Source organism: Peromyscus leucopus, chromosome 22, assembly GCF_004664715.2.
Source record: "Peromyscus leucopus breed LL Stock chromosome 22, UCI_PerLeu_2.1, whole genome shotgun sequence".
NCBI lineage: Eukaryota > Metazoa > Chordata > Mammalia > Rodentia > Cricetidae > Peromyscus > Peromyscus leucopus.
Window position 1 is genome coordinate 3,494,197 of NC_051081.1, and position 12,156 is coordinate 3,506,352.

The 12,156-nt window shown below is 52.2% G+C and overlaps 1 protein-coding gene across 1 annotated transcript; it reads right to left on the reverse strand.

Moving 5' to 3' along the window:
• Window positions 1–960: 960 nt before the first annotated feature.
• Window positions 961–9,756, reverse strand: Slc25a41 (solute carrier family 25 member 41). Its single transcript, XM_028862531.2, has 7 exons — window positions 9,692–9,756; window positions 7,444–7,599; window positions 6,052–6,204; window positions 5,862–5,969; window positions 2,770–2,937; window positions 2,122–2,269; window positions 961–1,368 (listed from the first exon to the last, which is right to left on the reverse strand). Exons 1-7 carry the CDS (start codon window positions 9,707–9,709, stop codon window positions 1,181–1,183), a joined length of 939 nt encoding a protein of 312 aa, XP_028718364.1. The 5' UTR covers window positions 9,710–9,756; the 3' UTR covers window positions 961–1,180.
• Between the last annotated feature and the right edge of the window lie 2,400 nt (window positions 9,757–12,156).

The following is a 12,156-nucleotide window of genomic DNA, read 5'->3' on the forward strand; positions in this document are numbered from 1 at the left end:
GCGAGAATACGGGAGGCCCAATGAAGCGTGAGTTCCAGATTCGCGGGGCGGCTCCAGAAAGAGAGTGACGGCTCTGACGAGTCACGTGGCTCTGGGGGCGGGGCTTAGCGAAAGCGCTCCCGGTTGAGTGGGCGGGCACTCGGCGAGGGGTCAGGAACGCCAGCCAGTGAATGCACGTAGGAGGCGGTGCTTGCCAAGATTGGCAGACATTTAGTCCAGTCCCTGAAGCGTTTTGGGGTGATGTGCTTGGATTAGGACTTGACGGCTTTTCTCAGAATCCGTGTCTCTCGATTTCTGAGCCAATGGCTGAGCGACAGGGGCAAGCGTTGGATGATTGATGCCTCCCTGGACAAATAGCAGCGACGGAAGTCATAGCGCCGTTTTGATGGGAGCGCTCTTGCATTGGGGGTGGAACCCGCTACCAGACGGCGAGAGCGGATTAGCAGGAGCCGGAGTGAATGGCAGCGGACGTGGGCGGTGGTGCCCTGCTGCGGGAATTACGCCCTGACCTCTAGATCAGCGTGCCAGCGGCCTGGCTCTGGAGGCCGTGCACGTGGCCTGCTCGATGCCTTGGGGATCTGTGTTTGTGGGGACTTGGATGGCCTGAGATTGGGTATCTTGAGTCTTCCTTCTCATCCCGAGGACCTAGCGCCTGCATCTCTTCCTACTCCTCAGACTTACTGCAAGCCTGTTTCCAACCTGGACTCAGGTCCCCACAGAGGTCCAGGCCTCCAGTTCCCAACCCAGGACCCAGAAGGGATCCCACTTACCACCCCGGACTAAAACCCTCAGCTGGAGCCAACATTCTCAGGTCCCTACAGGAACTCAAGCCCCTTGCTCCCCAGGTCCTCAGGGTGGGGTCCTCATATATGTTGAGCAAGCTCTCTAACCACTGAGATACGCCCCCAAACTCAGATTCCCCACCCTGAACCAGCTAATCCCAGATAAGAGACAGCCAAAACTATCTTTATTCTTTGTCCACACCTTCTGTTGGACCAGCCTGCAAACACCCGGCTGGAATCTCAACCCGGACTGTATCTTGCAGGAGGGAATCCGAGCACTTCTAACCCTAGTCCTGGACGGTTTTCACAAACCAAAATGGCCCTAAAGCCTGAGCCTTGGTGGGCTTTCTGAGACCCAGGGACCCTGGGTCTTCCATTCTCTTCCTGTTAGGGGCATGTCATCTGCTCAGGACTTGTACACCCAGGGTTTTCTTCATGGCTTCGTACACCAGGTAGCTGATGCCGCCTGCTGGCAACACCTTCAGCAATGTGGGCGTCATGCCTCTGTACAGCCCAGGCCAGCCCTGTTGGCTCAGTATCCGCCTGAAGACTCCCAGCATGGTGGGGTTGGCGCCTTCCACAGTGTCTGGGGATAGACAAAGACAAGTTCACTGGGTCTGATGTGAGATGCCACTGTGGTCAGTGTGGAGGATCTGGATCTCGTTTGGGATTTTGTAGAGATCATTCGGTTATTGCCATATATGTATTTTGAGACGGTCTTATGTAGTGCAGGCTGGCCTAGAATTCCATATATAGCTAAGGCTAGCTTTGAACACCTGATCCTCTTGACTCTGCCTCTTGCTGGAATTGCAGCACTACCACACCAGTTTACATGGTGCTGGGGACTGAGTCCCTGGCTTCATGGATAGGCACACAGTACATCCTAGGCTGAGCTACAGCCCCAGACACAAGGCAGCTGAGGCTAGCCTCAAACTCAATATGTCACCAAAGAATTCCTGATCTTTCTGCCTCCACCTCCCAAGTGAGGGGGTGACTGTTAATTTGAGGGCTGGGATTAGATTGGGGAGTAAGCATAAATTTTGGTGGGTTCAGTGCTTAGCAAAGGTGTTGCAGATCAGCCAGGCATTGGTGGCACATGCCTTTATTCCCAGCACTCGGGAGGCAGAGCCAGGTGGATCTCTGTGAGTTTGAGGCCAGCCTGGTCTACAGAGCGAGATCCAGGACAGGCACCAAAACAACACAGAGAAACCCTGTCTGGGAAAAACAAAACAAAGGAGAAAAAGTATTGCAGATGGGTTTATGGAGAGGTGGGAAGCTAGTGGGGGAAGATGAGAAAATTCAGAAAGCCAGTGTGAGGCAGGGAAGGGGCCAGGCTGACCTTGTGCCTGCATCCGTGTGCGCACCAAAGTCAGTGGGTAACTGGCCATCTGGCCACAGGTTGTGGACAGTGTTACAGATGACAAGCTGACCAGGCCACTGGGGTCCGTCATGTCCCTGCCCGACTTCTGCCACAAACGCCGGAGTAGCTGCAAAAGGAGGCAAGAGTGCTGTTGATAACAACTCGGAGTCTAGATGGGCATGGTGGCGCACGCCTTTTCCCACCACTGGGAGGCAGAGGCAGGAGGAAGTTTGAGGCTAGTCAGCCGAGGCTAAGTAATGAGACCGTGTTTAAAAAATAACAGTCTTGCTGGGCGGTGGTGGCGCACGCCTTTAATCCCAGTACTCCGGAGGCAGAGGCAGGCAGATCTCTGTGAGTTCAAGGCCAGCCTGGGCTACAGAGCGAGATCCAGGACAGCCAGGGCTACACAGAGAAACCCTGTGTCCAAAAACAAAAAACAAAACAATGGGCTGGAGAGATGGCTCAGCAGTAAAGAGCATTTGTTGTTCTTGCTGAAGACCCAAGTTCAGTTCCCAGCACCCAAATGCCTGCTTAAATATATCTAAAAAGCAAAATTTGAGAGAAGGAGGCAGGGAGAAAGCTATGGGCTGACCTGAAGCCAATGCTCTCTCCTCTGGGGACACACACCTCATAGACAGCCAGGTCAGTGCAAGCATAAGGTATGATGCCCAGCATATTGGGCAGATAGCCTCGGTACAGGGCTCGGGTGCCTTCCCGTTCTAAGATCTGCCTGGCACAGTCCAGAAGTCCTTTATACTGTCCGGTAAAGCGAAGGATCAGCCGAGTCTTGAGTACCTGGAGACGGGGAGAAGGTCCATTTGGTTAAATACTCTCAGGCGGGCTTGTCTCCCCAGCCTGGCATCGCTAGGTGGAGATACTGTCTAGGATCTCAGGGTTCAGTTATGCATATGTAGCATTAGATCGGCACCTATATGGGAAGAGGGAGCCTTAGAGGAGTGTGCTAGACTGGCTGTTCTCGACGTAACATAATACTGGAAGCTGTTGAGCCTTTTCAAGCAAAGTTTAAACCCAGGTGTGGTTAACACACTCTTATCCCAGCACTGGGGGGCGTGGGGGGGGGGGCTGAAACAAGAGGACTGCAAACTTCAGGCCAGCCTGGGCTACACAGCAAGACCCTTTCACAAGACAACAGGCTGAGGCTGTGGCTCATTTGGTAGAGGCTGTGCCTAGTACAAAGCCTTGAGTTTCATCCTAGCACCCCCAAAACTGGGTGTGGTGGCACACACCTGTGATCTCAGCTCTCGAAAGTAGAGACGGGACAGGAAGTTTAAAGTCATCCTGCTACACAGCGAGTTCCAGTCCATCCAGGGCTACAGTGAAACCCTGCCCCCCAACTCCTTTTTGAGACAGGGTCTCACTATGTAGTTGCTGGAACACTATGTAGACCAGGCTGGCCTTGAACTCACACAGATTCTCCTGTCTCTGCCTCCAGAGTTCTGGAATTAAAGGTGTGCACCACCACCGTACCCAACCTGGAACCTTGTCTTAAAAACAAAACAAACACTCAAGCCAGCAGGAACCAATCATGCCACACCAAGATGTCATCCAACCATAATCAATGCCCAAGACCCAACCAAATTTCCACTTTGTGTATTTGTTTGAGACTGGGTCTGAAGTAGCCCTGGCTAGCCTCTAGTTTGCTGCAAAGCTGAGGAGGATGGAGAGTTCAAGGCCAGCCTGGGCTACATTAGACTTCATTTCAAAAACAGAAGAAGAGGGCAACAAGACACCACAATGCAGTAAGGCATTTGCTGCTAAGCTTGATCCTGGGACCCACGTGGTAAGTCCAGTTCCTGGGGATGGGAGGAGCTCTTCTGACCTCTGCAGGCCCTGCATGCACACACACACACACACACACACACACACACACACACACACACACACACAAACAAAATCTTGAAAAAACAGGTGGGTAGTGGGATGTAGCTCAGTGGTTGAGTGCTTGCCTCCTATGTGCAAAAACCCTGAACTCAGTCCTCATTGGTGTTCCTGGACCCCAAGAAAAGAGGCATCACATACACACCAACACACACACACACACACACACACACACACACACACACACACGAACATACACACCAGGCATGCACATATACATCCACACACACATACATAGACAACCTGAAACACAAAAAATGTCTCCCCAAATTTTTTTGCACAGGGTCTTACTCTGTAGGTCTGGCTGTCCTAGAACTCTAGACCAAGCTGGCCCTCAACTCACAGAGATCTGCCTGCCTCTGCCTCTGGAGTGCTGAGATGAGATTAAGGACGTGGCCACCACGCCAGTCCTAAAAGTCTACTGGGGACTGTAGAGGTGGGTGGTTTGGGTGCTGCGAACCTTGAGAATCAGCGGGACACGTACATCATCACATATCTGTCACAGTTTGGGAGAAGGGACACAAAGCCACACTAAGCTGTGTCCTGCGTTGGTAGTAAAGGCAGCCTTGGGAGGGTCCTGAAGGAGCGTGTGGCCTGATGTCACACAGCAGAGCGATCCTGGCAAACTGTAGGGAGAGCTGAGGCTGACCTGACTTCCGAAAAATCCCCAGTTTCTGTAAAAAGTAGATCTGCTGGTTGCTGTGGGCACACCTGTCACCCCAGCACTCAGGAGGTGGAGGAAGGAGGATCAGAAATTTGGGGTCATTTTGGCTACATGGCATGACCAAGGTCAGCCTAGGCTACACTTTAAAAAACAAAACAAGGGGGCTGGAGAGATGGCTCAGAGGTTAAAAGCACTGGCTGTTCTTCCAGAGGTCCTGAGTTCAATTCCCAGCAACCACATGGTGGCTCACAACCATCTGTAATGAGATCTGGTGCCCTCTTCTGTGTACATAATAAATAAATCTTAAAAAAACAAAACAAAAAACAAACAAACAAACAAACAAACAAGGGGGCAAAGGACCCGGGGTTCAATTCCCAGCATACACAGGGCAGCTCACAGCTGTCTGTAACTCCTGTTCCGGGGGATCTGACACCTTGACATACATGCAAGCAAAACCCCAATGCGCAATAAATAAATAAACAAACAAATCTTTAAAAACAAAACAAAAAATCATATCGCATTCCTCTCTCTCTCTCTCTGAGTGTGTGTGTGTGTGTGTGTGTGTGTGTGTGTGTCAGAATTTGAAATCTATGTTTGTAAGTAAACATGTTAGAAGGTACATGGCAGCTCTCTGAGGTTGTCAGAGACAAGGGAGGGGACATCCGGAGTGACAGCGCAGCATGTGGCACACAGGAAGGAAGAGAAGGGGCCGAGCTGGCTCAGTGGTGAGAGCTTGGGAGGCCCCAGGTTCCATCGCCAGCATCAGAGAAAGAAAGAAGTGAAGGAGAAAGCTGGGTTTACTGTCTGTGATTCCAGCACTTGGGGGACCCAGGCAGGGCGCCGGCTGGTGTTGTAGGCTGTCCTGTGCTACAGTTTGAAAATCTCCGTCAAACAAAATCAAGCCAGGCGGCGGTGGTGCACACCTTTAATCCCAGCACTCAGGAGGCAGAGGCAGGCGGATCTCTGTGAGTTCGAGGCCAGCCTGGTCTACAGAGTGAGTTCCAGAAACCCAAAACAAAACGAGAGAGGGGGTGGGGGGCGGCAGGAGGGTGGAGGACAGTGAGGAAGGAACCAGGAAGATGAAGAGGGGAAGAGAGGAGGGAGAAGAGGTGGTGCCCCAGAACCAGCCCTGGCCACACGGGTCCTCCGGTCTTACCTCCATGGGGTTGATGAGAGTTTGGGAGATGGCCACAGCCAGGGAGCCCGAGAGCACCCGCTCCTGGAAGGGCGGGGAGCCCTGCATACCGCAGAAGAAATTCTTACACTGCAAAGGGAGGGGGTATGAGAGAAGCCGCCTGCCACTGTGCGCCGGGAGGGGAGGGCTGCCATGCACTCTGGAGGCTCACCTGCTCAAACACAGAGAACTTGATGGCATATTCCGGGGCGATCTTGAGCACGTTGATGCCATTGCCCCGCCAGAGCGAACGGACACCGCCCTCCTGAACCAGGCTCTGCAGGCCACTCAGCAGGTGCCTGAAGTTACTCTTGGAAGAGTACACCTGGGGAGGGGAGGGGTGAGCAGCCCTGAGACCCCACCAGGTATCCCCTGCCCCTCCACTGGGGGTGGGGAGGGTCTAGGCGGGGCTCCACCCTGACCACGCCCCTAGCCCCTCACTGGGGAATTCTAGGAGGGACTCCATCCTGACCACGCCCCCAGCCCCTCACTGGGCATTCTAGGTGGGGCTTCACCTCTGACCACGCCCTCAGCCCCTCACTGGGGGGTTCTAGGCGGGGCTCCACCCCAACCACGCCCCCAGCCCCTTACTGGGGATTCTAGGCGGGGCTCCACCCTGGCCACGCCCCTAGCCCCTCACTGGGGGATTCTCACCCCTGTACCGTGTATCTTACCCTCTTTTTATTTTATATTTTGACACACGGTCTTTTCACTAAAATTGTCTGAGCTGGCCTTGAAGTGGAGATCCTCCCGCTTTAGTCTCCAGAACAGCTGGCATCATAGACCTGTGCCACTGGGTAGATCCACCTGTCTAAACACATTTATCTAAAAACCCACTGTGGCCAGGTCTGGCGAGGCTGGTCTGCGATCTCAACTATTTGGGAGCCTGAGTCAGGAACATTGTAGTTTAAGTCCTTTCTGGGATACAGAGTGAGTTCAGAGCCAACCTGGGTGCTTACTGAGATGCATGAAAATAAAAAATGACAAGAGTTGGCCCAGTGGTTAGAGCATTTGGCTGGCAGCCGGAGAGACGGCTCAGGGGTCAAGAGCACTTGCTGCTTTTGCCAAGGAACCTGGTTCGATTCCCAGCACCCATGTGGAGGCTCACAACCGTCTGTAACTCCAGTTCTAGGAGGTCCACCGCCTCCTTGTGGCTCCCAGTGGCACTGCATGGGAACAAACGGGGGTAAACTCTCACACACATAAAATAAATCTGTTCTCAAAAAGAGAGAAAGGAGGGCTGGGGATGTTGCTCAGCAGTGGGTGCTCCTCTGCGTGTGTGACGCCTTGGGGTCCATCCTCAGTTCCTTCCATCCCTGCAAACACCTCAAAGACCACCCACAGCCCGCAGACCTCCAAACCTTTTACCTTGGTCTCCTGTTGTTCTCTGTGCCTGGAGTTCTCCAAACCCAGCCCCAGCATGACTCTCCTTCCTGTCCTCAGCACCAACCTTTACAAGACTTCTATGTCCAGTCCCTGGCCATCCCGAGCTCCATCGGCTCCATCTCTTCCGCCCCTCTGCGCCCATACTGTGCCCCAAAGGGCTCCAGCTCCGAGGACAAACCTGCATGTATACCCTGGCTCGGTCCAGAGGGGCTGTCCCCGTGCGAGACACTGCCCCAGCCATGGCTCCTGAGAGCAGAAACTTCCACAGGGCCCCTTTGTTTTCCTCTTCCAAGACATCCACAGGGACCATCAGCTGCTCTCCTGTGTCCAGAACCTGCAAGAACATCCGCTGCTTGGCCACACTCAGCCCTGAAGGAGCTTGCAGAGAGGCCCCTCTCGCTTTCCTTCGCTGCCTCGATGTGGACAGTTCTTTGGAGGGGCTGATTTGATGGCTTTGTTTGTTTGTTTGTTTGAGACAGGGTTTCTCTGTGTAGCCCTGGCTGTCCTGGAACTCTCTGTATAGACCAGGCTGACACCAAACTCAGAGATCTGCCTGCCTCTGTCTCCCGATTATTGGGATTAAAGGCGTGCACCACCATGCCCGACTGATTTCTTTCTTTCTTAATGATTAACTTATTTTTATTTGTGTGTGTGTGTGTGTGTGTGTGTGTGTTCGTGTGTGCATGCATATGAATGAAGGTGCCCAAGAGGGCCAGAAAAAAACCACTGGTTTCACTGGCACTGGAATTACAGACAGTTGTGGGCCTCCATGTGGGTGCTGGGGCCTGAGCTCTCGTCCTCTGCAAGAGCTCTTCACTGCTGCAGTCTGTCTTCCACCTTTGTGTGTGTGTGAGTGTGAGAGAGCATGCACAGGTGTGTGCAGTGGTGTGTGTGAGAGTATGTGTGTGATGAGTGTATCAAGGCATGAGAGCGAAAGCATGTGAGTATATGTGCAGTGGTGTGTGTGAGAGTATGTGATGTGTGTATAATGTGTGTGTGATCGTGAGAGTGAATGCATGTGAGTGCATGTACAATGGTTGTATGTGTGTGTGAGTGAGAATATGTATGTGAGTGTGTTTAAAGTGATATATGTGTGTGTGCAGTGATATGTGTATGTGAGTGTGTGTGTGCAATGATGTGTGTGCAGTGACATGTGTGTGTGCAGTGACGTGTTTGCAATATGTGTATGTGAGTGTGTGTGCAGTGATATGTGTGTGTGCAATGATGTGTGTGCAATGATGTGCGTGAGAGTGTATGAAGTGATGTGTGTGAGAGTGTGTGTGTGTTTGTGCAGTGATATGTGTGTGTGCAATGATGTGTGTGAGAGTGTGTGCAGTATGTGTGTGTGCAGTGATATGTGTGTGTGTGCAGTGATATGTGTGCAGTGATGTGTGTGAGAGTGTGTGCAGTGATGTGTTTGTGCAGTGATATGTGTGCAGTGATGTGTGTGAGAGTGTGTGCAGTGATGTGTTTGTGCAGTGATATGTGTGTGTGAATGATGTGTGTGCAGTGATGTGTGTGTGAATTTATGTAGGCCAGAAGCTCAGGTCCAGTGTCCTCCTCCACCACTGTCTACCTTATATGTGGAGGCGAGTCTTTCAAGCCCAGAGCTCACCAGTTCATCTGGTCTAGCCAGCAGCTTGTCCCCATCTCTGTCTCCACCTCTGGGCTGTTGGGGTCACAGGTGGATGTCAGGCCTGCCCAGCATTTACACAGGTTCTATTACACAGTTTCTTATGCTTATGCAGTGGAGGAAGACACTGCAATCAACTTCTGGCCTACACACATTCACACGCACATCACTGCACACACACTCACACACACATCACTGCACAGGTTCTAGTGACATTATGCTTGCCTGAGTGCCAACACTTCATCCTGAGCCAGCTGCTCAGCACCCTTCCTTCCCTCCCTCCCTCCCTCCCTCCCTCCTCCCTCCCTCCCTTCTTCCTTCCTTCCTTCCTTCCTTCCTTTATTTTGAGACAGGGTCTCATCTAGCCCAGACTGGCCTCTAACTCACTAAACAGCCAAGGATGACCTTGAACTTCTGATGTCCTGCTGCACCCTCTGAGCGCTGGGATAACGGGTGTGCACCACTCACGGTCTGTTTCAGTGTGGATTAGTCTACTCTGCGTGGGGGAGAAGGTGCTTCGTGCCATACGGGCAGCATGGCTGGGCTTCTCTTTGGTCCAGCCTGAGGTTGTGGACCACCTAGCTCCTCAGACTTACCTGCTACAATGGAGGATGTTCAGGGTTGTTTTCACCCACGTGTCCAAACACATACTCATACACATGTGTGCACCCTGGGTTCCAGGATGCAGGTGGGGGTGGGGATGGGTTGGGGGGGATCAGGGTGGAGCTTTTCTAAATAAGGCCCTGACCCTCTTAAGCAAGATCTGGACCCTCAAACAAGGCTTCTGCGTTACCTCGGGATGAACTCCCATAGCTGCCGAAGGATTAGGGCCTCGGTCTCAGTGTTCCTGGGGCGTCTATCTGGCTCCCAGCTAAGAGTGGCTTGTGAATTTAGGGGCAAGGGAGGATGAGGTCACAAGAGTGCTTGTGAGCTCACGGGCGTGATGGCCAGGCAGTGTGGTTGACCCTTGTCTCCCACAGCCCAGGAAGAGCTGGTAGGGTCCTCTGAATGGCGCCTAAACAATATTTATTATTCATTTGTTTTGTTTTGAGACAGGTCGGCATGAAGCCCAGGCTCATCTCACACTCACCAATGGATGACTTTAAATTCCTGATCCTCTTGCCTCTACCTCCCAAGGTAGGAAGCAGAATGGATTTAGTGTTGAAGGGAGACAGCTTTAGTGTGAACAGAGGGGGAGTTCTGGAGATGAATGGTGGGGATAGCTGTGTAGCACAGCAAACGAGCTCTGTGCTGCCACATCTGCGGATGATAATTTTTTTTTTTTCCTGAGACAGCATTTCTTTGTGTAGCCCTGGCTGTTCTGAAACTTGCTTTGTAGACCAGGCTGGCCATGAACTCAGAGATCTGCCTGCCTCCGCCTCCCAAATGCTGAGATTAAAGATGTGTGCCACCACTGCCCAGAATATTAAAAAGTTTTTAAAATTCTTTTTTTGGGGGTGGAGTGGGGATCAGTGAGACAGGATCTCATGTAGCCCAGGCTAGCTCCAAATTTGCTTGCAATGACTCTGAACTCCTGATCTTCTTGTCTTCACCAGTCCAAGTGCTGAGATGACATGTTTGTGCCACTTCACCCAGATTTAAAGCCCCTTTCCTCTGTGTGCATGCGTGCGTGCGTGCGTGCGTGCGTGCGTGTGTGTGTGTGTGTGTGTGTGTGTGTGTGTGTGTTTTAATTGGAGCTGAGAGATGGTTCAGTGGCTAAGAATGCATACTGCTCTTGAAGAGGATCTGGGTTCAGTTCCCAGCACCACTGTACCTCCAGCTCCAGATCAGAGGACTCTGACTGTCTCTCTCTCACACACACACCAGATACACACGACACAAATCAAATCTTTAAAATGTATTGTTTTGTGCGGCGCGCTCCTCGGTCAGCGAGGAAGAACGACCACCATGCGAGGATTCTTCTCAGAACACACTTTATTGAAGCACCTCTTGGTTAAGGGAGAGCGGGAGGTGAGGGGCCCCGAGGACTAAACTGCAGCTGCTTATATAGGGAATCAGGCAAACGTGCCGTACTGTGATTGGGTCCCGCCAGAATTCGAACACGGGGAGCCACGGGATAGGCTGAGGACATAAGGCCAATTACCATACTCGTGCATCATAGCCAAATATGGAGTTGTTTACAGCTAGGCTACCAGGAAGCCAGCGCCATCTTTGAATAGCGGCTCCCTACAGTTTTGGGGTGTGTGTGTGCGTGCGTGTGTGTGTGTGTGTGTGTGTGTGTGTGTGTGTGTATTCTGGTGCATGTGCAGAGGTCAAACGGCAGCTCTGTGGACTCCACTCCCTCCTTCCATTTGCACGGGAGTCCCAGGGATTGCATTCAGGTGGAAAGGCTTGCGTGGCAAGGGCCCCACTGAGTGTGCGTGCGTGTGAGTGCAGTGTCCTCAGAGGCCAGAAGGGGGCTTCAGATCCTAGAGCTGGAATGACAGGCGACTGGGAGTCACCATGTAGGTGTTGAGACTGCAGCTCAGGTCCTCTGCAGCAGGAGCAGTGTGGGCTCTTAACAGTGGATGAACCACTTCTGCAGCCCCTGGCTGTTTATAAATGGAGTGGAAACTGAGGTTCCGATCTCTTGGAGAAGAGGAAAGAGGAGGAGAGGGGGCAGAGGGGGCGATGGAGGGTCAGAGGAAGCGGGGAAGTGTTGTAGGATATTATTTTAAGGTGAGGTATTTTTGTTTATGCTCTGGAACATTTGTTTAATGATGCAAAGATGTGTTTGATTGAATAAAATTCACCGCGGTCAGGTGGCTGAGTCAGCAACTAGCCGACAGGAAGTGGTAGGGAGGAGCCAGATAAAAGGGGGTTTATAAGGAGGGGCAAGGAGAAGCATGAGGGCTTTTGGGGGGATGCAAGCAAGGAGAGGAGGTGAGCTACTTGCTATTCAACCTCTCTGAGGAGCAGAATTCCACCTTAGCCTTTCAATCTTGAGTTCTTTAGAGGGACAGTGATTTAGTTAAGTTCCCTTCACAGCTTTGAAAGAATCGGTGCCTGAGGGAAATTCCCTCAGGCTGAGGCTGGTAGCGATGGAGTTGTAGTTGCTGATTTGGATGACCATGGCTTAAAAGGCAGCAACAATGTGGAAAAAAAAAAAGAGCTGGGCGGTGGTGCACGCCTTAATCCCAGCACTCAGGAGGCAGAGACAGGCAGATCTCAGTGAGTTCGAGGCCAGCCTGGTCTACAACGTGAGTTTCAGGACAGGCACCAAAACTACAGAGAAATCCTGTCTGGAAAAACCAAAAA